The 21,924-nt window shown below is 44.7% G+C and overlaps 1 protein-coding gene across 1 annotated transcript in view; it reads left to right on the top strand.

Moving 5' to 3' along the window:
- Nucleotides 1-21,592, top strand: part of LOC146857290 (uromodulin-like) — a 705,316-nt gene extending 683,724 nt beyond the window's left edge. The window contains exon 8 of the mRNA XM_085647032.1: nucleotides 17,961-21,592. Coding sequence (XP_085503158.1) covers nucleotides 17,961-17,975 — 15 coding nt within the window. The 3' untranslated portion in view covers nucleotides 17,976-21,592. The remainder of the gene's footprint in view (nucleotides 1-17,960) is intronic.
- The last annotated feature ends 332 nt before the right edge of the window (nucleotides 21,593-21,924 follow it).

Consider the following 21,924-nt stretch of genomic DNA (forward strand, 5'->3'; position numbering starts at 1 on the left):
TGGCGACGTTATCCAACACCGCCGAGAAATAGGCACAAGGTCTCTGCTTACCACCAAATCCTTGTGTTAACACAGAAAGCGAGCAACCGTCCACCTCGTGTACGTAAAGCACAAAAGGTTTTCAGTAGTCAGGAGTACCAAGAACAGGTGCAGAGCAAAGCGCAGATTTCAAAGAGTCAAAAGCATCTTGACAAGCATCAGTCCAGGGTAAAGGTTCATGCACATCTTTAGTGGTTAGGTACAGAAGAGGTTTAGTAAGAAGGGAAAAATTAGGGATCCATTAGCGACAGTAAGAAGTTATGCCGAGAAATGCACGAACATCACGCTGAGTACGAGGTACAGACATATTAAAAATGGTTGTCACACGCTCAAGGGTTAGTCTCCTCCCTTCGTTCTACCGTAGATGACCGAGATAGGTCACCTCCTGTCGACAATATTGAAATTTAGAAATGAAATGAAATGAATGAAATGAAATGAAACGTAAATTTATAAAGCGCGAATTGCTGCCCTGAGGCGTCCAAGCGCTACCTGAAAAGTATAGTCGTTTGTCAGAGGCAGTCAGCCGGGGGTTAATTATGAAAATTAAAAAGGAAAGTCTTTAGATGTTTGCGAAAGGAGAGCAGGTTAGGGTTAGATCTAAGTTCCACAGCTTGGCGGCGTTGTAGGAGAACATCCTGCCACCAGCGCTCGCTCTCCTGATTCTGGGAACGGTTGCTAAGAAAGCCTGGCCGGTGCGAAGGTGTTTTCTAGGGTGGTGCTGTGTAATTAGTTCACGGCTGATTGCCGGTCCTTTGTGCCAGAAGGCTTGAAGGGAAATATACATAGCCTTAAAGGTGATTCTTTGCCGGACCGGCAGTCAGTGCAGGCTCCTCAGCCCAGGTTCAGCCGATAGTCTCCGTGGCAGCTGGAGCAATGTGCGAGCAGCGCAGTTTTGGACAATCTGCAACTTACGTAGTGTGTAGTCGGGAGCACCGAGATACAGGGAGTTGCTAAAGTCCAGTCGAGACTGGATCAGGCCTTGAACAGCAACTTGCCTGGCCTCCATAGGTAGGAGTGGGAGCACTTTTCTCAGCATCCTGAGGAGGCCAAAACAGGTCGCAGACAGCCTGATGGCCTGGGTGTCAAAGGTTAAGGCTTTGTCCAGCCATACTCCCAGGCTTTTTATGTTGTCCTTAGGTGCAGGCGGGATGCCTAGGCATGGAGGCCAGAGGGAGTCAAAAAGCGTTGGAGCAGCGGGGCCCAGGAGCATCAGCTCAGTTTTATCCCCATTAAGTTTAAGGGAGGATCTCGTCATCCAGCCTTTCACTTCCTCCAAACATTGCCTTAGTCCCATTTGAGCAGATCGACCGTCCTCCTGTGCCAAGGATACCACCAGCTGAGTGTCGTCCGCATGAGAAATGATCTTAATGCCAAACGGACGAACAACCTCAGCCAGTGGTCTCATGTAGATGTTAAATAGCGCAGGGCTTAACGAAGAGCCCTGCGGGACCCCACAACTCAGGGGTTTTCTAGAGGAGATTGTGTTTCCCTCAAAGATCTGAAAGGACCTGTTGCTCAGAAAGGATTTGAGCCAGAGTAGTGCCCTGCCTGAGATTCCAACTTCAGAAAGGCGACACAGCAGCACGTCGTGGCTAACCGTGTCAAAGGCTGCGCTCAAATCGAGGAGGACCACTGCCACTGATCTGCCTCGATCCAAGATCCTTCTGGTTTCCTCGGTGACCGCTAGTAGGGCAGTCTCCGTCCCATGTCAAGGTCGAAAACCCGTTTGGGTGTCATCCAGCAACTGGTTGTTCTCCAAAAAGTCAGTCAGATGTATGTTGATGTGCTTCTCTAGAATTTTGCTCACCCAGGGGAGCAGGGAAATGGGGCGGTAGTTACTAAAGTTGCCCGGATCAAGGTTGGGTTTCTTCAGTAAAGCACGCACCATAGCCTGCTTCCAGGGAAGCGGAACTATACCGGAAGTAATAGAGGCATTGAGGAGGTTCCTGATATTGGGGAGGACCACCTGGATTACCGAAATCATTGCCTTTGGAGGGGCTGGGTCACATGGTGACCCTGATTTTACTTGCCACGCTAGAGATTCCAGGGAGTCCTGTTCTAACAAGGGAAAGTGTACCAAGATAGCCGCGGGTTGAAGGGGAGCCTCCACCAGGCTAGGCCGTGTATGAGTAGTGGGGTGAGAGTCCATGGCAGAAAAAGAAGAGTAGATTTGGAGGACTTTTTTATGGAAAAATTCTGCCAGGTCGTTGCATTGAGCTAACATTTTACATGGGAGCGTAGAGGGTGGTGGCGGTTTGGTGAGGCTTTTTACTATTTGAAAAATGTCTTTGGGTTTTGATTTTGCCCGCATGATTTGTGTAGAAAAGTAAGTTGCTTGGGCAACTTTTACCTCATCTTTGTAGGCTCTAATCGCCTCTCTGTAAAGGATGTTATCGTCCAAGGAGAAGTCTAAGCGCCACCGTCTTTCTAATTTCCTGCAAAGCCGTTTTTTTTCCCTGAGTTCCTTAGAAAACCAGGGGGCAGTTTTTTGTGGACGCTTCATGGTAATTTTACGGAAGGGGAGTGTGGCCTCTAGAGAGTTTGTGATCCACTCTACATAGTCCTGATTAGCGGCACTGGGATCCGCGTTAGGGGGAGGACGGGAAGTGATGAGACTGTTGGACCAAGACTCCACCGGGAGTCTTGCCCAATTTCTGACGTTCTTTACAATGGGGGTTGAGTGAGGTGGCTTGCGAATAGACCATGAAAGGGGAACGAGAGAATGGTCAGTCCACGGAAGACAAATAGGTCGCCCGGCTTTGAGCTCAGGATAATTGCTGAACACGGGGTCCAAAAGATGGCCCTTGATATGGGTAGCTGAATCGACCAGCTGCTCCAATTGTAAAGCCGCTAAATCATTCGCTAGCTCAGTGGCGGTATGGTCACAGGCGGCATCAAAATGGAGATTAAGATCACCTAGCAGTGTGTAGTTCGAGAGCGTTGTAACTGACTCGGCCAAAGTCGAAGGAAGAGTTTTGTGAAACTGCTTAGGGGGGCCCGGAGGTCGATATATCAGGGTGCCTGAGAAGCAGTTATTAGGGGAGAATTTGATGCTGAATGCGAGACTTTCGCAGTCTGAAATTGAATCGGAAGTGCATCGACAAAGGAGCTGTTCTTTAAAAACTATTGCCAGGCCACCTCCTCTCCCAACAGCCCGGTCCTTCCGCATGATTTGGAAGCCCAAGGGCAAAGCTGATACAATATCAGGATCGGAGTCTGGCGTCAGCCAAGTTTCTGTTAGGAAGACCACATCTGGCATACGCTCCACCAACATGAGAGCGACTTCCGTCCTGTGCTTGGGTAGGGATCTACAATTTAGAAGTAGTATGTTATAAACCTGTTTATTGTCATGTGACTGGGTAGTATTGAGCTTGTGTTTGCACGAAGGGCAGACCGCAGGCAAATCCAGCGGACGGAATAAGTGCACACAGTCCATTTCCCTAGTGGTGCGCATACTGAGTAGGTAGTCAGAACTGTAATATCTTATATGCTGAGGCAAAGATATAGGGATTTTGGCCCCTGGTCCAGAACAGTCGCGGACGGGCGCAGACGGGCTTGCCTTTAGCGCGCCTTTGGCGCGCTGGCGGCGTGCCCGCTGCGCTCGCTCGCTGCGCACTCGCGCTGACATGCGTTTTATATCCCCGGGCTTGCAGCGACTAGAGCGCTGTCCACGCCCCCCACCCAAGATGTCCCAAATGCAGAGTCCTCCTACACCGCACTAGTAGGGAGCGATGTGGATCCGGACTGCAGTGGTAACAGAGGATTAGCGGTGAGGTGAGGTGAGTCTAACTGGTGCAAGCGTAACGAGCACAATGCTAAAAACAGGCGAAGTGAAATAAAACAAATGACTAAAGATTTATAAAACAATACCTCCCGGCTTCCGCCTCAGAAGTTCATCAGGTGCTGCGCGCTCGCGCTGGCATGCGTTTTATATCCCCGGGCTTGCAGCGACTAGAGCGCTGTCCACGCCCCCCACCCAAGATGTCTGCCAAGTCCCAAATGCAGAGTCCTCCTACACCGCACTAGTAGGGAGCGATGTGGATCCGGACTGCAGTGGTAACAGAGGATTAGCGGTGAGGTGAGGTGAGTCTAACTGGTGCAAGCGTAACGAGCACAATGCTAAAAACAGGCGAAGTGAAACAAACAAATGACTAAAGATTTATAAAACAATACCTCCCGGCTTCCGCCTCAGAAGTTCATCTGGTGCTGCGCGCTTGCGCTGGCATGCGTTTTATATCCCCGGGCTTGCAGCGACTAGAGCGCTGTCCGCGCCCCCCACCCAAGATGTCTGTCAAGTCCCAAATGCAGAGTCCTCCTACACCGCACTAGTAGGGAGCGATGTGGATCCGGACTGCAGCGGTAACAGAGGATTAGCGGTGAGGTGAGGTGAGTCTAACTGGTGCAAGCGTAACGAGCACAATGCTAAAAACAGGCGAAGTGAAACAAACAAATGACTAAAGATTTATAAAACAATACCTCCCGGCTTCCGCCTCAGGAGTTCATCAGGTGCTGTGTGCTCGCGCTGGCATGCGTTTTATATCCCCGGGCTTGCAGCGACTAGAGCGCTGTCCACGCCCCCCACCCAAGATGTCTACCAAGTCCCAAATGCAGAGTCCTCCTACACCGCACTAGTAGGGAGCGATGTGGATCCGGACTGCAGCGGTAACAGAGGATTAGCAGTGAGGTGAGGTGAGTCTAACTGGTGCAAGCGTAACGAGCACAATGCTAAAAACAGGCGAAGTGAAACAAACATGTGACTAAAGATTTATAAAACAATACCTCCCGGCTTCCGCCTCAGGAGTTCATCAGGTGCTGCGCGCTTGCGCTGGCATGCGTTTTATATCCCCGGGCTTGCAGCGACTAGAGCGCTGTCCACGCCCCCCACCCAAGATGTCTGCCAAGTCCCAAATGCAGAGTCCTCCTACACCGCACCAGTAGGGAGCGATGTGGATCCGGACTGCAGTGGTATCAAAAGGGATACTTTATTGCATTAGCAGTCAAATGAGACAATAATTGTACAGTGGCCTTCTTACAACCTTCCTCGGTATCGGAGGCCACTAACAAATCATCTACATATTGCAAAAGCACATTACCAGGGGGTAAGACCAAATCATCCAACAATGTTTTCAAAGCTTGACTATGAGTACTAGGACTCTCTGTGTACCCCTGGGGAGCGCGGCAGAACCGAAAGCTGCGACCAGATAATGAGAAGCCAAAAATATGGTGGCTATAAGGATGAATCGGAATGCGAAAGAAAGCATTTTTTAAATCAATCACAGAGAAATATTTAGCAGTAGGAGGAATCATAGTGAGAATAGTAGTGATGTCTGAAACCACAGGGTATTGGGTACCACTATTTTATTAATTTCACGCAAATCAATCACAAAACGATAGGTATCAGCATAATCAGGGTCGCTTCCAACAGGGGCTCTCTTTAAGATAGGCAAAATGGGGCTGTTGCACACATTAGCAGCTGTCTCTTACACCACACCCCTTTTTACCAAATCTTGTATGATGGAGAGCAAAGCCTTCTCACCAGCCGGAGAAATTTTGTACTGAGGTATACGAGGAAGCCAAGCATTTTGCTTCAAAGTAATAGAAACAGGCGGAATCTTTAATAATCCCACATCTGTGTCACCAGTGGCCCACAATGTTGCTGGAATAGCAGCGAACTCAGGAGGGAGGGGTTCATTTTTAGTGAAACACTGCAAAGTATGCTTCCCAAGGGAATTAATAGTCAAGTAAACACCATCAGGTGAACAATGAATCTTATCATATAATTTTTTCAACAAATCCAAGCACAACAAATTTTCGCCACAATGGGAAGTCAAAAGAAACGGGGAGTCTATCGTAACAGGACCAATTGTAAAAGGAATAGGTTTGGAGATGGGGCTCACTACCGGAATTCCCGAGAATCCTACCGAAACATTATTGTGCCCGGACAGAGCAGCCCCTGGGACCAGGGAACGAGAGATAGAACTATTCATTGCACCCGTATCAACTAAAAACTTTTCAGATGTCCCCATCAAATGCGCCTCTACATAAGGTCCTTGCTGATCAACGGGTACTGACACCTGGCCTTCACTCTGTCCATGGCTAACCTATGTATAAGCATATCCTTCGGTTGCGTCCATTGCACACTCCTCATTATAATACTGCCTACCTCTTGGACTATTAAAATAATTATTTTCTTGTTCAACTTGCGTCACCTCTTCTCGTCGCATATCACTGCGATCCACACTTGCCCGACCTCTTCCTCTACTTCTCATAGCCCCGTTCTGGGCCAGCAACAACGGACACTGAAATCGCCAATGCCCTTCCTCCTTACAATAAACACACTGATATATTCCCAAAACAACAGCCGGTCCTCTGCCTTGTCCAGTTCCCGCCCCCCTCGGGACGAATCCTCTACCGCCTCTCTCTCTGCCTCGTCTTTGAACAGCTTGTTGCAACAACACCCGGGTTTTAAGATCCTTCGTTCTCTTTTCCGTCTTATACTTACTCTAATTTTCTCTATGTTCGTAATATTGGGCCATACTCAATATTACCGAGGGCGTGGAAGTGGTCCAGGTACTTTCAGCGGCTTGCCGTGCAGAGACTTCTGGTAACAAATTGGTCACAAAACGTTTAACAAACAATCGTATACTGCCTTCCAACGATAAATCCTGTCCACTAAAATCAATGAATCCGCCCTCAAATCTAGTGAAAAAATCAGAAACACTTTCATCTTTCTTCTGTTTACATGCGGTCAATTTGTCCCAATCCACCTTACGAGGCGGAATTAAGGAATGCATGTGAGAGATAATACGGCCAGGTAATGCCAATAATTCAAGTTTCGGCTTATCTCCAGGCTCACGATCCTTGTCCCAATCTTTTATCTGCTCCCATGTTCCGCCTAATTCTTGAACATGGTCCTGATCATGCAACTGATGCCATACGTCAACGGGAAGAAATAGCTCTATGTCAGCTAAGGTCATGACGGCCGAAGAGGCCGCTTCTGTGAGTTCTTTATAATAAGCCGTGGGATTCTTACGGGGGTCGAGTAATTGTGATTTTAGCGAGAGGACTTCAATCCTCTTCCAGGGGATGTAAACCCATTGCTCCTGCACTCGGGCCTCTACATGAGGTCTAGTCACCACGCTATGGTCATCCTTTAGCTCCAATATTTCAGGATGAAAGATGGGATGAACTTCTCACATAGGATGCTGAGTGTCCCACGAGGGACACTTTTGATGCATCCGTTCCCGATAATTTAATTAAACCTTCACATTTCTATACACTTCTTCTGGGCTAAGTTCAGACTTATGAGTCCTGTCCTGAATGTCATACATCACTTGGGGGGCCATCCCTTCTGGAAAACACAGTTCCCAGAGAGTAATAATACATGCAGCCATGTGTTTTAAGGCATGTTGCTGCATAACAGGCTCATAGTCTCGAAGCGTGTTCCATATATCAGTTATAGTGTAAATAGGGTGTCGCATCCACTGGGATGACTGATTCTCAATCATCTGTTTCTCATTCTGTCCTACAGCCAAACGAGTAAACAACTTCCGTGCGTTGAAATCCCCCAGAGCACGAAATGGAGTCGAAACAGCTGGAGATGGGGTCGTGCTCGCAGAAAGGGAAGCCAACACAGGGGTGGGGGGAGAAAAACAGCTATGGACATAACGGAAGACGGCAGGGTAACAGGCCATAAAGTAGCCGTCTCAGACACTGAGGGAGACGAAACAGAGGACGTCCCCAGAGAGGCAAGAGAAGAGGAAACAACAGGTGCGGAAGCTGAAGGGACCTGTACTAGAGTCGGGGGAACAACGGGATATATATGCTGCGGAGCATAAGGTGGAGGTGGACGAGTATCCAATAAATCCTCTATCTCATCTTCCACTTCAGTCCTAGCCACATAGGTCTTATCCACTTGCAATCTAAATTGTCTGTCTGCACAATCGATCCCTTGTTCAGTTTGTGCTTTATCATAAGCTATAGCTTTCTGCGTAATCGTCTGATTTCCTTTCATCCTACATACTTTCTCCTCCCTCATACGTCTACGTTTTGCTTCCTTCTGCCACAGGCTTAGGGAGTCAAACATTGACTGTCGACTACGTTTAGAAAATAATCGATCCTGCAGAAAATGTATCTTTTTCTCATCAAAAGACCCAGTTAAGGGCCATTGTAATTCCACATTATCTTTAGTATATTTATGCCATAGTGTATTAAACAAGAGAGGTGTAATAGCATGCTTTACATACATATCATAACTTGGGCTGCCCTCAGGTGGGGCAGGTTGACTTTCAGCCAAACGCGTATCATTAGGGCGGCAACAACAGCCAAAACAATTCAATTTGCTAAAACACGGCATGGTTATTGTCGTCACGCGTTCTTCGTTCGATCATAAAAATAAGCTTCCAAACATGGCCATGTTCAAGCATTCGCAAAACATACAACCTCACTCTCACACAAGACAATAATATATATATACATACAAAGATATTCAAAATGACGTCTTTTCAAACAAAGAACAGAGCTCGTCGACTCATGTTCATGGAGAATCAATCAAATTCAGATTCCAAGACCGACAGATACCAAAACCCAGCAGTCAAAAGACTACCAAGAGACGGTCAGACAGGTATAACCACAGACCGACCTACAGACCATCCCGCAGCCTTCCTGGTTAGCACTTGGACTATTCTGACTAAGCCCGCTTCATTAGCATTGCTTCAGATGTGTTCCCAAGTCTACCCAGGTACAGCCACAGGTTTTTCCGAGAGCAGTCCGGCTGGGTGCGCACCACACGTGCCACACCGGGCGTCCGATCAGCGTCTCTATTATTCACAAAAAGGTCTGTGGAGCATCCATACGTGCAGCCACCACAATTCTGCCCCGTCAGACCCCCAAGATTCTCCGTGGTACACTGACCACCAAATACTTACACAGTTAACTGCTTCAAAAGCACTGCTCAACAGTGCATGCCAAGAACATCAACACAATTCCACTCACCTGGTTCACACAGGTACAATTGCGTGTTCTCCACTGCCAACTCCTGAAGACCAACACGGTCAGCTCCTGGGTTACACCCGTAGCACTCCGGTGAAGGGTCACTAGCAGCTGGGGATACTCTGATCGTGAGGGCGGAGTAAGTTCATACCAAAGATGGCTAAATTTCAAAGGATCCTTTTTCCGTCCACCCGCTCGACCAGAATTATCCCTTGTCCTTACCACCCGTTTACGGGGAGGACAACCCAGTCACGGAGTCCCGGCGGAGTCGCCAACTGATGTACCAAAAAATAAACTAAAGGACTATACTTACCAATAGTCCCAATACCATTACCAAATAATCAGTCAGTTGGCAGTGAAGAAGATTCAATCATTTATTAAACAAAATACTCTATAGAGGAGCCTCTCCGAACCTCACCCATCAGGTGCGCCGAGAAGACTGTTGGCTCGTATTCAAACATGAGGTTATATACTTTTCGGTTCAACACGTACAATCACTGTTAAAGGAAAAATACCAGTTGGCCCTCGAGCTCCAGGAAAAGGCCATATATGGCACACATCAGACCAGTACAAATGCTTGACTATCTATTACTGATGAGGTCAGGAGGGGTGACTCCCTTTCGTCTTGGTGCCTGGGAGTGTAGACACGGCACCTCCAGGAATGCGCTTATCATCCCCAAAGCCAGATGCGACCTTGAGTCCTAGAACAGTTGAGGAACAGCCTACCTTCAGCTGCTACCAGTAACTCAGAAGAACTGGGGCCTGACAACTGCACGTGATCAACACATGATCACGGCCCGTGCACGAGCATATGATCAGAAAATGGTGTCTGTATGGTTCTCGGCCTACACTTTTAGCAATAGATATACAGGGAGAAAATAAACGAGTTTCCTCCAAGCAAAAGCACATATATCAAACAGGGAATGTATGTATAGATGCATCATGCTAACATAATATAGGTCCGATACTCCATATATACCTGTTTTATCCCTCACTCAGTTGATTCAAGTCCTTTGTGGGCTTCTTGAGGATGGTGTTGATTTCTGCAAGATTCCATTCATTCAGGAAAGTGGGGAACATGAACGAGGTGTTAATGATGTTGGTCAGGCTGGTGCTGATTGATGATGTTACCGGGTTCTATATGTGGTGGAGGCAAGGGTCCATTTGGGACCATGAGTTTATGGTCCACATAACTGTGCTGTGATGCTTTTGCTGAGGCTTGTCCATTAGGTCAGGTGGCCATCATGGTTGGTGGTGAGTAGGTTAGCGATGATTTCTCTGGGGTTGGGTTGGTGTGTGAAGTTGCTGTACAGGTATGCAATAATGCTGTGGAAGAGGTTTGATAGGTTGTCGCAGAGTTGTTTATAGGCAGAAATGTTGTTTACGGTGGCTAAAGGTGAGGTGAAATCCTCGACGATCAAGAAGATTACCTTGCAGCTGTTGGAGCTTCTTTTGATTTGACCCACAAGTTCTTTTTTCTTGGTGTCTTTTATTTTCTGGTGATCGCGTTTATCAAAGATCTGTCCAAAATTTGTAATCAAGTACATTGCCAAGAGGCTTATCCAACATGGCATGACCTGCTGAAGCTCCGGTCAGTGAAGACTGGCACCAGCATGTATCTGCCACCATCCTGAGTGCTGAGGTCCATCATTGCCTGTGAGACACTGAAGGTGGGGATGGAGGGCTGAGGAAGGGGAAAACATGTATCCTGAGCTCACACATCCAGCACAGAATGCATTCGATACTGCCCTGACCGGGGCACAGGGGCTCCTGGATGTACTATACTCCTACAAGAACCGAAATGGCCTCTCCATCAACCTCGAGAAAACAAGGATAACGATTATGGGCAGGACGAAAAATAAACACGCTGGTGGCATCTGGATGGTCTTGTTGTTAACACTACTGTGGAATACAAGTACTTGGGCGTGATCATGGATAACCGCGGAACCTTTCAATCTCATAAGGAGGCTATGAATTCGAAAGCAGCCACCCTGCTATATGCATTCCTCAAGCTCTCCAAAAAGCTCTGCAGACCCTCTCTTGACTCCCTAATGAAGGTAATGATGCTAAGTTATTGCCCACTGTAGCTTATTGATCTGAGGCCATGTATGGAAGCGGATCCCACCTGCTGGATACATTAGTAGCGAGCACTTATAAAAGGGGTTTTCTCCTTCCAAAACATGCCTCCCCAGCACAAAGTCCGTTAGAATTCAGCCTGTACTGTCAAGTCCTGGAAAGACAAACTATTCTTTCCGGTACTACCGCAGGAACTGACACATTGGAAACACAATGCTGGCTAGATATACCTTAATTGACAGTCATCCGCTGCCCCGAGCTATCAGGATCAGTCTTTTCAAAACCTTCAGGGCGTGGCACTGTGGGCACCCCCGCCATCTTTGCTCATTTCAAAAAGATAATTACCAAAGTACCGCACCAGCTTTTATGGCTAGCCGATAAACAAAAACTTGCTTCATGCTCGTCGCATGCCTGGTCGGTTTTTAGCAATTACACCAAATTGGGACCCCAACCGGTCACAAATGTTCACATGTCAGTCCATGTTAAACAAAGATATATCCGATACAGGCTAGGAGCGCTGCCGACTTTGGACTAAATACCTGCAAAACGAAGGGAAAGTGTTGCTACTCTATGCAGGTTCTGTCAAGCGCACAGCAAAACAATTGTGCACATTGTTAGTATCTGCCCTCCTTTGTTAAACGAAAGGCAGGTACTTTTAAAACCTCATTCCCAGGCCATGGGCATCCCTCCTGCAGATCCAGTGGAGTCACCTGTCTCTCTGCAGAACATTGCATCCTGGCAGGAAGATTTGTGAAATGTATGCAGAAGTTTGAGAAGGCATTGAACAACAGTGTCCATCCTGATTAATACATTAACCAGGTATTTACTGAGCCAAAACCTCTTTCATTAGGCCTGCGCATGGTTAGGCATACCTAAAATGGACGGGGACTAGTTTTATATGTGGGATCATGAACTTTAAAAGCAAGAGTTGTGTTAAATGAATGTATTATGAAATGTACCTGTGATGTGCACTGCTCTAGTCAAGATAGCACTTTTTACTTCATGCAATTTGGTGTGTTAAACATACAACTAGCCTTATTGATAAACAAAAAAAGCAAGAGTTGCATCAAATGGAAGTAGTTTGAAATATGGCTGGGATTCTGAAGTCAAAGATTCTGGTAGCTCTTTACTTACTTTATGCTTTGGGGATCAATTATACCTTCTGAGTGAGGTATGGTTCGGACACACATGTTGTATTTGGACTGAGTTCCTATTTACACATAAAAAGTAAAAGTGATATGAAATGGCAGTAACTCAAAACGTTCCTCTGACCTGAGTTGCAGCAAATTCAACAGCACTTTAATCACTTCATACTCTTTGGGGGACCATTTATCCTTCAAGTCATTTCTGGTGACTTAGTGGACTAATGTGTCTACTGTAGGGGCCAGTGTTTGACCATTTGGTCACAGGTTCAAATCCTGGTGGGTCCACTCAGCCTTTCGTCCTTCTGAGATTGATAAAATGAGTGCAGTGCATAACAATAAACATATGTTGTTCAGTGCCAAGGTACCCTTCTGGGTGAACGTGCACTTTACGAATAAACGTTATGTTTAACGAGGCATAGGCCCCAAGACATATGTTTTAACAGGACTGAGATCAGCTTTTATTCTTAAGCACATGTAGAGTATGTATATAATGAATTATGAAGACACAGTAGAATGTTTTGTTGAGTTTGTGACTGCTAGTTTTCACGTCTAGTTCTTAAGGGACATGTTATGTTATGGTATTATAATTTATTTCGCACATGAATCATCCTGGGAGTGGTATCTTGGCGCTAATGCCAGGAACCAAGCAGAAACCGACGCAGTTAGAATAGGTTGGTATTAAGATGATCCTTGCAAATTCACATTTGAAAAAGCAGCTTATTCCAATAAAAAGAGGCTAGGAATGAATATGACCTACCCGTTGACCGGGACTTTCTGACCCTAGAAACCATGAGCAAAGATTTGTCGCAAGATCTTAAACGTCTTGTTAGATCTGGGGGTCTCTAGTTGGCAGAGGTAGGTACCACTGTCCAAATAGGGACCCTTGCTTCTAGTCAGGGTAAGGGGGATACACCCTTTAGATAACCCCTGCTCACCCCCTTGGTAGCTTGGCACGAGCAGACAGGCTTATCAAAGGCAATGTGTAAAGTATTTTTACCAACACTCACAGTAACACAGTAAAAATACTACAAATGGACTCCACACCAGTTTAGAAAAATAAAAGCATTTAATCTAAACTAAACAAGACCAAAACGACCAAAATCCAACATACACAGATCAAGAATATGATTTTTAAAGAGTTCTAGGGTTTGCGTCAAAATAATCCACAGTTGCGTCACGTTTAGCCCAAAGTACCTGTAGATGCAACAAAAGTTCCAAATGGAAGCTGCAGCGTTGAAAAACAAGCGATGCGTCACTCCTGAGACCCTGGGGAGGTGATGCGACAGCCCCGCTGCACGCAGCGGACGTGTTGCAACGAATCCGGTCTGTATGGGGAGGGAGGCGATACCTTGTATGTATTCCGGTACGCAGGTTCGGTAGGAAGCGTCTCGCACAGGCACGATATGGCGATCTTCAGGACGGCGACGATCTCAGGTGCGGCGGCGATGTGCGGCGCAGCGTCGATCTTCTCCTCTCGCGGCCCCTCGATGCAATGGCTCTGCGACGATGTTCACAGCGACGTGATGCGGTCTGCAAGCAAGCTGTGCGACGATCTCACCCAGCGATGACAGGCTCTGCGACGATACTCGCAGTGACAGGAATCTTCCCGTACCAGGGCGATGCACTCCGCAAGCGAACAATGCGTCGGCTCTTGCAGCGGCAACAGTCGCTGCGACGATCTTCGCGGCGATGGGAATTTTCTCGCACTGTCGACGATGAGCTCCACAAGCGAGCGATGCATGAAAATTGAAAATCTTCTTCTTTTCTTCTTGTCCAGCTCCCCAAACAGCAGGCACAACATCCAGAGGCCCCACAATTGGATCAAGCACTCTAGGAAGGGCAGAACTCACTCAGCAGAGTTCAGGGGGGGAGCTGGGGGTGAAGTCCTTTTGTTCCTGAGACTCCATAACAGGAGGCCAGCTCTCCTCAGGCCCTTGGAGATCTCTTCAAGCAAGGGGACACAGCAACAGCAAAGTCCTTCCCCTCACCTTGGCAGCAAAGCAACTGCAGGTCAGCCCACAAACACACAGCAGGACAGTCCTTCCTCTTCAGTCTTTCAGCTTTCTCCTTGGCAGAGGTTCCTTCTTGATTCCAGGATGATCTAAAGTTCTGGGGTCTGGGTCACAGTATTTATACCCCAAAATCCTTTGTCCTCTGAGGGCAGAGGGGCCTTTGCCCAGTCCAAACCAGTTCTGGAGCACTCTGTTTACATGACTCCTTCTTTCCTTTCACAGTGCAGGGCAGAAACATCAGACGCCCCACAGGAGGTGGAGCCAGCATTGTGGCGGGAAAGCACAGCCTTGGAGCACTTTGTTGACATGATTCCTTCTCTCCTTTCACAGTGCAGGGCAGTGACATCAGACGCACCACAGGGCGTGGAGCCAGCACTGTGGGGGGCAGGCACTGTCCTATTCAGGTCCCAGGTGCAACTCCTCCCTCCCATCTAGATGCTGATCTCTCTATTTTGCTCTGTGCTGACTCACCCTGTCTCCGGGAATTCCCCAGCCCCCTGGAATTCCCCAGCCCCTGTCACTCAAACTCCAGACAAGGAATACACAACCTAGCAGAGGCAGGTTTGGATAGTTAGGCAAGAAAATACCTACTTCCTAAAAGTGGTATTTTCAAACACAGAATGTTAAAACCAACTTCACTAAAAGATGTATTTTATCATTCTGAGTTCAGGCATACTAAACTCGAATTTCTACCATGCTCCTTGGGCCAGTTAGGATTATAGGATGTAATAATCAAACTGCCCATTCTGGCCTATGGGGAACTGGTAGCCTTGCAATAACGAAAATGGCTATAATTCACTATTAGGACATGCCACACACACCAGGGCATGTCCTACCTTATACTTACAATGCACCCTGCCCTTGGGCCTACCATAGGGGTGACTAATATGCAGAATAGGGAAGGTTTAGGGACTGGCAAGTGAGTGCACTTGCCCAGTCAGCATGGCAGTTAGCAACTGCACACAGGCACTGCGGCGGTGGCAGGCCTGACACACCATTTTAGGGCTACTCATGTGGGTGGCACAATCAGTGCTGCAGGCCCACTAGTAGCATTTGAATCACCAGCCCTGGCACACTCAGTGCACTTTACTAGGGACCTACTGATGAACAAAATCTGCTAATCATGGATAACCAATCATAGTAACAATTTATACAGAGTGTATATGCACTTTAACACTGATCCGCAGTGGTAAAGTGCCCAGAGTCCTATAGCCAACAACCACGGGTCAGGAAAAACAAAAGGAGGAAGAAGCAAAACGTTTGGGGATAACCCTGCAAAATGGGCCATTTCCAACACGTCTTGAGAGGGAGTAGCGAATACACTTTGAATATAGATAGGTAGGCCCTTTGCCAAATAGAGTTTTGTGAGATAAGCGGTAGATCTTAAAACTAATTATTTTTTTCACCGGTAGCCAGTGCAATGTATGCGGGAGAGCAGAGGAGGCTGCTCTCGAAGGGAGATTGCAGATGGTACGGGTGGCGGTGTTCTGTACTACCTGAAGTATAGTGATTCATTTTCTGAGGCAAAGAGTGTATTATCATAGTCCAGACGGCTGATGACTAATGCCTGGGGTAAATTGTTTCATGCACCTGCTTTTCCTATTCTTTCAGAAAAACATACAAACTTTGGTGCTAAGGTAGTTTTAATGTTTTTTATTATTTGAAACCAGTGAATTCTTGTAATGGTTTTATTAATCACACAAGTAAAGAATTAATTCATTCTGCACATCAGGGCCATTGCTGCTTTTTATCTCAAATCTCAGAGAATTTTCAATGTGATTGTTGCCTTGAGTTGCAGCCAAATTGTAATGCACAACATTAACACAACCAATTTTACAGTGTCTTCGCAATGAAGTAGGATGCACTCTTGAGGCTCTAATTGAGGCATCTGGGTGTACACCTAGCCAGTGCCCTGCAATCATTTAACCTCTTTCTGGAGAGATCTTCCCTCAGCATGATCTTACAATCCAGCACCATTAATTGCCTTTAAAACACATTTTGCTTTGTAGAAGTTAAGCACAGGGTGTTTAACGCGGGGGTTACTGGTGAATGAAAAGATTGGACCCGGAACCTGTGAATGACATTTATTTTTTTGTTCAAATATTTTTATTGTTATTTAAAAGAGATAACACATTGATAATATATTGCAATTCAACATAGCATTAGATAATACATTGTTAGTTATAAAACAAAGGGAGTACAGATCAAAAACAGATTTCATAGCAGCAATTAATGAGCTGGGGTAGAAAAAAGATAAACTTATCTCATTAGAACGAGGGAAACCCACGATATAAATAGAGATGCCAAATGTGATATGTTATGATATTGTACAGATAGTATTATAAAACCCAAGTATGCGGAGTAAATAGAAATACCATCATAAAAACATATGTAGTTCATACACCAGTCGAATTGCTGGTAAAAAAGAACGGAGAATGAAAAGGAAAACGAAAGGAAAAAGAAAAGACGGAAAAAGTAAAGGAGAGAAGAGAAAGAAGAAAGAAAGAGGTGGGAACATATGCTTTGATTGTAAAAATAATCTAAAGAGTAGAGTCAAAAGGATATTGAGCTATTAATCCCTGAGAGGACAAATTTATATAAGTATCCAGTGAACGCCATACATTACTAGAAATAGCAGGGGAATAATGCTTCTCTTCAACAAACGTGTGAGCACTACGAAGATAAGATACCCATGCCCACCAAGTATGATAGGATAGAATATGAAAAGAATTCCATTCTGTTAAGATAACTTTAACAGCAATGGATATAAGGAAGTCCAGTAGCTGCATATCGTATGGTCAAGGGGTAAAGGAACCTGTGAATGACATAGATGTTTTTTGGGTCAGGTGCATTAACCATTTCTTGCACTGACTCTGAAACGATGTAGCAGCCTCAACTACTTCCCTCTGCCTTGAAAAGTACCCATCATCAAGTTTAGAATGACATCCCACAATAGAACAGTGTTCAATAATAGACCTGGCCAGGATCTAAGGATGAAGTATCTCCCCTTTACTAACTACAGCAGCCACACTTTTTCTCTTTGACTTAGCATGATGAACTATCCATATAGTGACATCTGTGGACACTTCATTGATCCATCTAAGGGTGCTAGGTGACAGGATGCGATCAATATGAGGAGTATGTCAAATGTGAGAGGGATGAGTGTTATACAGAAGGTGATTCTAATAAGAGGCTAGTTATCGCAAGTTATTGTATGTGATGGCAGTGTCAGGTTCACATAGGATGGTGAATATAGGGAATTGGATTAGCTGTGATTCCTGGATGTGAAGAGGGTACCACATATTGGTAATTCTGAATGTGAATGGGGGTTACGTTGCATTGGGTGTGAATGTTTACCAAATGAAATCGGCGGCTCAGTTTCAGATTATCCTGGAATGAAGGTGGAATCCTGTGTGCTAGATGTGAGTAGGTTTTAAATGTAAAGAGACTTTTGGATGCTGTGGTGTTCCCCTTGAGATAGTAGCTTGTATAAGAGAAGGTGCTGAATATGAGGAAATACTGTATGTAAGTGTTTCCAAAGCAGATGGAGTGGCTAATATGAGTGGAGAGCTTGATCTGAAGAAAAATTGAAAGGGTTGATGTAATAGGGGATTTGGATTTTCTGGATAGAGAAGAGTTAATATATCCAGATGTGAAAAGAATGCTTAATTACTTTTTCCTTTTTATTTCCTTGCAGTGTTCGTACTATTAGAGTTGAAAACTTTCTAATTGAAAACTTCTTGAGAAATAAAATGGCAATATTTGATGATAACGTCAGATTGTACTGCAAAACTAAACGTCGTCTGGAAACTACACACTTCATGAAGAAATCCATTATGCATTCTCTGGAGATGCTACAAAATTTGGAACAGTATGCCACTGGACATGAGACTGGGCCTGGACTTCTCTGTCCTAAAAATGGGTTGAAGTCTCATCTGCTTGTGAAACAACTACTCATCTACTGAGTGTGAAAATCTCCCATATGAAAATGATTGGTATTACTGAATTCTAACCAGCACTTAAGCAATGGGAAAAGTAACAATCAATTGAATGAATTGAGATACTGCAAAAAACAAAACTGACTAGTTTCAAATGTGGTTAATTGAATGCATGAAATGGTTCATTTAAACTTTCACTTGAAAATTATTTACAGATCCTTATCCTTAGATCATACTGTCATGAAACTCTAGCCAATAGACATTTAGCTACTTTTTCAGCCACCTCTTAAAGGATGAACACAAAAACTCTAATTGCTGAAAAGTTTGTGAATTAGTGCAAACATGCTAATTATTCTTATTCCTACCAAAGTCCTACATAAAAGCCATATTCATTAACATACATTAGAATAATTAGAGTGTTTTCAATTATTTTCACAATTCATGATATGTTATCTAGTTGATTTCACAATATTACAGTTTATCTCAGTATTTACTCTTCTTCACATCATTAATTATGGCCTGATCCACATCCAAGGCATCTGGAACTATTTACTATGTTCAACACTATGAGCCCACAGGTAATTTACACTGTTGAGTAATTCAGACTTTTGAGTTTACTGATTTTCTGCTGTTCACAATTTCCTAGTGCTAATTTATTCAAAAACGGTATCTTACATGTCTCCTACAAAATGAAGGATCCAGGGTATATATACATTTTAGTAATTTACTCTTTTGAATAAGTTTGCTACTCTTTGACCATTCTGATAATCTGAGTGGAAGTTTACCTTTTAGAGCAAATTTATACTTTATTTTGTGAACAGCCAAACAATAGAAAACTTATTCAAAAATATAAACCATTAAATAATGTAAGTTACCTTTGTAAATCATGCCCTAAATCTATGAAAAAATAAAATGATGGATAGCATGCTTTAAAATTAATCTCAGTCCCTTGTTATTATTATGGGCCATTGTCCATATTCCAGTCACTTTTAGTTTTTGCTCACTGTGACTCTCCAGAAAGGGAACAACCTTGTGCAAATTAGCCTCGGCCTATTTCAATGAAATAGTCCAGCCCAAAGTTTCAGACGAAGTCCGCTCTGAATGGGAACAAAAGCAACTTCAGACTGGTTTGTACATTTTTGGTCCTCTTCAGTGAGCTGTAACTTACGTAATGTGGCACAGTAGCACACAACATGTGCTAGGGGATGTTCTTTGCACTTAGTGTTTTCCTGGGAATCCCAAAAAAGAATTATTGAAATCCCTTTATCTTAATCATTCATAATTGCCCGGACAAATACCAGTCCATTGTTTTTATTATCAATATACCACTCCGGACAGGGGCCAACATTATCCAAATCGGCCTTTATTCAGAGCCAATAGGAACAGAGAGTGTCAACTGCCAGGGCACATCTTATTTGAAGGAGTCTTGGGGTCCTTGCTTTCCCATCTAGAGGAGACTTGACCGGGAAGTTTGAGTGGTACTGTTTCTTTTAGAGAAGGACAAAATATGATTTGCATATATCTGATTGCACTCTGGAGCAAGATAGCTGGCAAACAAAGAGGACGGACTTGTTTGTAGCCCGATTGCCATTGACAGAGACTTTGGCAAGCATTGCACAGATGATGCATGTGTTTCACTCGAACACCCCTAAGCATGATAGGTTTGCCCAGATGTAGCTGCCATGCTCACTCTGCCACAGTACTCGAGGTAAGTCTCTCTGATGAGGCCAAACAAAACCAAAAACAGTCTGGGTTTCGTGTGTTTTCATCTAGAGGGGACATTGCCAGGCAGATGGGCTGGACTACTCTGACTAGACCATGTCAAAGTCTGATTTGCATATTGCTGGTCCCTCTCTGAGGTGGCTAGTGGGCAATAAAAAGATTGACGGAAATGCAACCAAAGAGCAGTTGCAAGCATTCAACCCATCAGATATATTCCACATATTGGTGATGTATTTATTCATGTTTTCACGTATTCCATGTTATACCACAACGTCGATGTTCAGAAATAATATTGGTCAGTAACAATTTATAATTCATATTAGATAAGTCTGTAGATACCTTTAGAATATGGATGTTGATAGAGTTGTGGCTAATTTAATAATTTGTTTTCAATCCTGTAAAAACAGCAGTAGAAATCAGTGAAACATTCTAGTTGAAGATTTGTGAAAAATAAGACAGTGTGACATGATAAGACGATCTAGAGAGCTGTAAATACATTCCAGGTGAAAGTTTGTATTGCCGTTTGAGGGTTTCAATTACCTATATGGAAAGTAAGCAGTTAAAACGTTAATTTTTTGTGTGTACATTTGGGGTGGCTGGTGCTTCATAGAGTGCACCATATATAGTCTTATTAAACCACTGGGGAATGTGTGTTTGTGCTGGGTATTTGCTTCAGGCTCTCTGAGGGTGTTGTGGTTTACGGTGAACATCTTCAATCTCCCTCTACCATTTTCTCATCCTACTACTTCTCAAACTGTTAATAGAGATAGTCACTGTTCACGTGTTGGGGTTTACTCTACCTGACACTACTGTGCCAAGCACTCCGTCTTCAAGTTCAAGTCTGAGCAATATGAAAAACCAAAAATAAACTAATACTGTGGGTGAATCTGCTAAGAACACTTTATCTGTTTCTATAGGAGCACTTGAGCATTAAGATATATCACGCCTTATAAATACTGTCAAACATTGTCTGTGCTGTTGTATGATGTGTTGTGTTTAAAGCTATAAACATTGTGAATGTTATAGTGCCCTTACATGCCAATATTCACCCCGATAGAAGTACAGGAAGGTTGTAGAGATCAACACTTCAAAGTCATTGTAAGGCTTCTTTGTGTTATGCAAATGTTGTTGCCAGTCGAGGGTGTTGGGGCAAGTCATCTATAGCGACATGAAACTGGTGGGTGAAACATACGCCGAATGTGAACACAATTCTGTCTGAGTTTACACCCCATTCATTCATGCCTTTGAGAGTTTCGCGCTCCAGCTGCTTCTTTCAATGACTAGTCACACTTTACCGAGGATTCCTACATATATTCTTGACAAAGGTCATCCCAGCAATGGAGCCAGTTACTTTATGAGGCCAAGGACAACTGGTGGCTTTGTGGAGGAAACTTTCTTTGAAGCCTAGTGTCTTAGCGGGGAGGGCCAAGAATGGAGATGGGGACAGAGAAGAGCTGACTTAGTGAGTCAGGGTCCACCATTGTGATTTGTTCAGAGATAATGTTGTTGTCACATAGCACATTCTCAAGAAAATAATGCATCATACTGCTGAAAAACTACCAGAGGAGAGCTTAAGGATGTAGCAATACCCTTCAATAACATTTCTAGTTTATTTGCATGTTGGTTATAGGTTGGTCATTAGTGCTGAAATGTCGATACAAGGATTTAAAAAAAAAAGAAGAACTGTCTAAGCCTCAGCACAAATCATTGACTGGTTTAACTTTTCAAAATACTCTGCTTGACCTACCACAAAGTAGGGATGTGCCTGGAACCTGATGAGGAAATAAGGGGCATATTATCAAGAAATGGCGTTAAAATTATCACCGCTTTAGCGGCAGAAAATTGCCGCTAAAGCGGCGATGATGGGCTTGATAATACGCCCTTGAGAATTCCCATAGAAGCCCATGTTCTGGTGTCAACATGGGCTTCTATTGGAATTCTCTGCGGCATATTATCAAGCCCATTATCGCCGCTTTAGCAGCAATTTTCTGCCGCTAAAGC

The sequence above is a fragment of the Triturus cristatus genome, chromosome 3_2 (assembly GCF_964204655.1).
Source record: "Triturus cristatus chromosome 3_2, aTriCri1.1, whole genome shotgun sequence".
Lineage (NCBI taxonomy): Eukaryota > Metazoa > Chordata > Amphibia > Caudata > Salamandridae > Triturus > Triturus cristatus.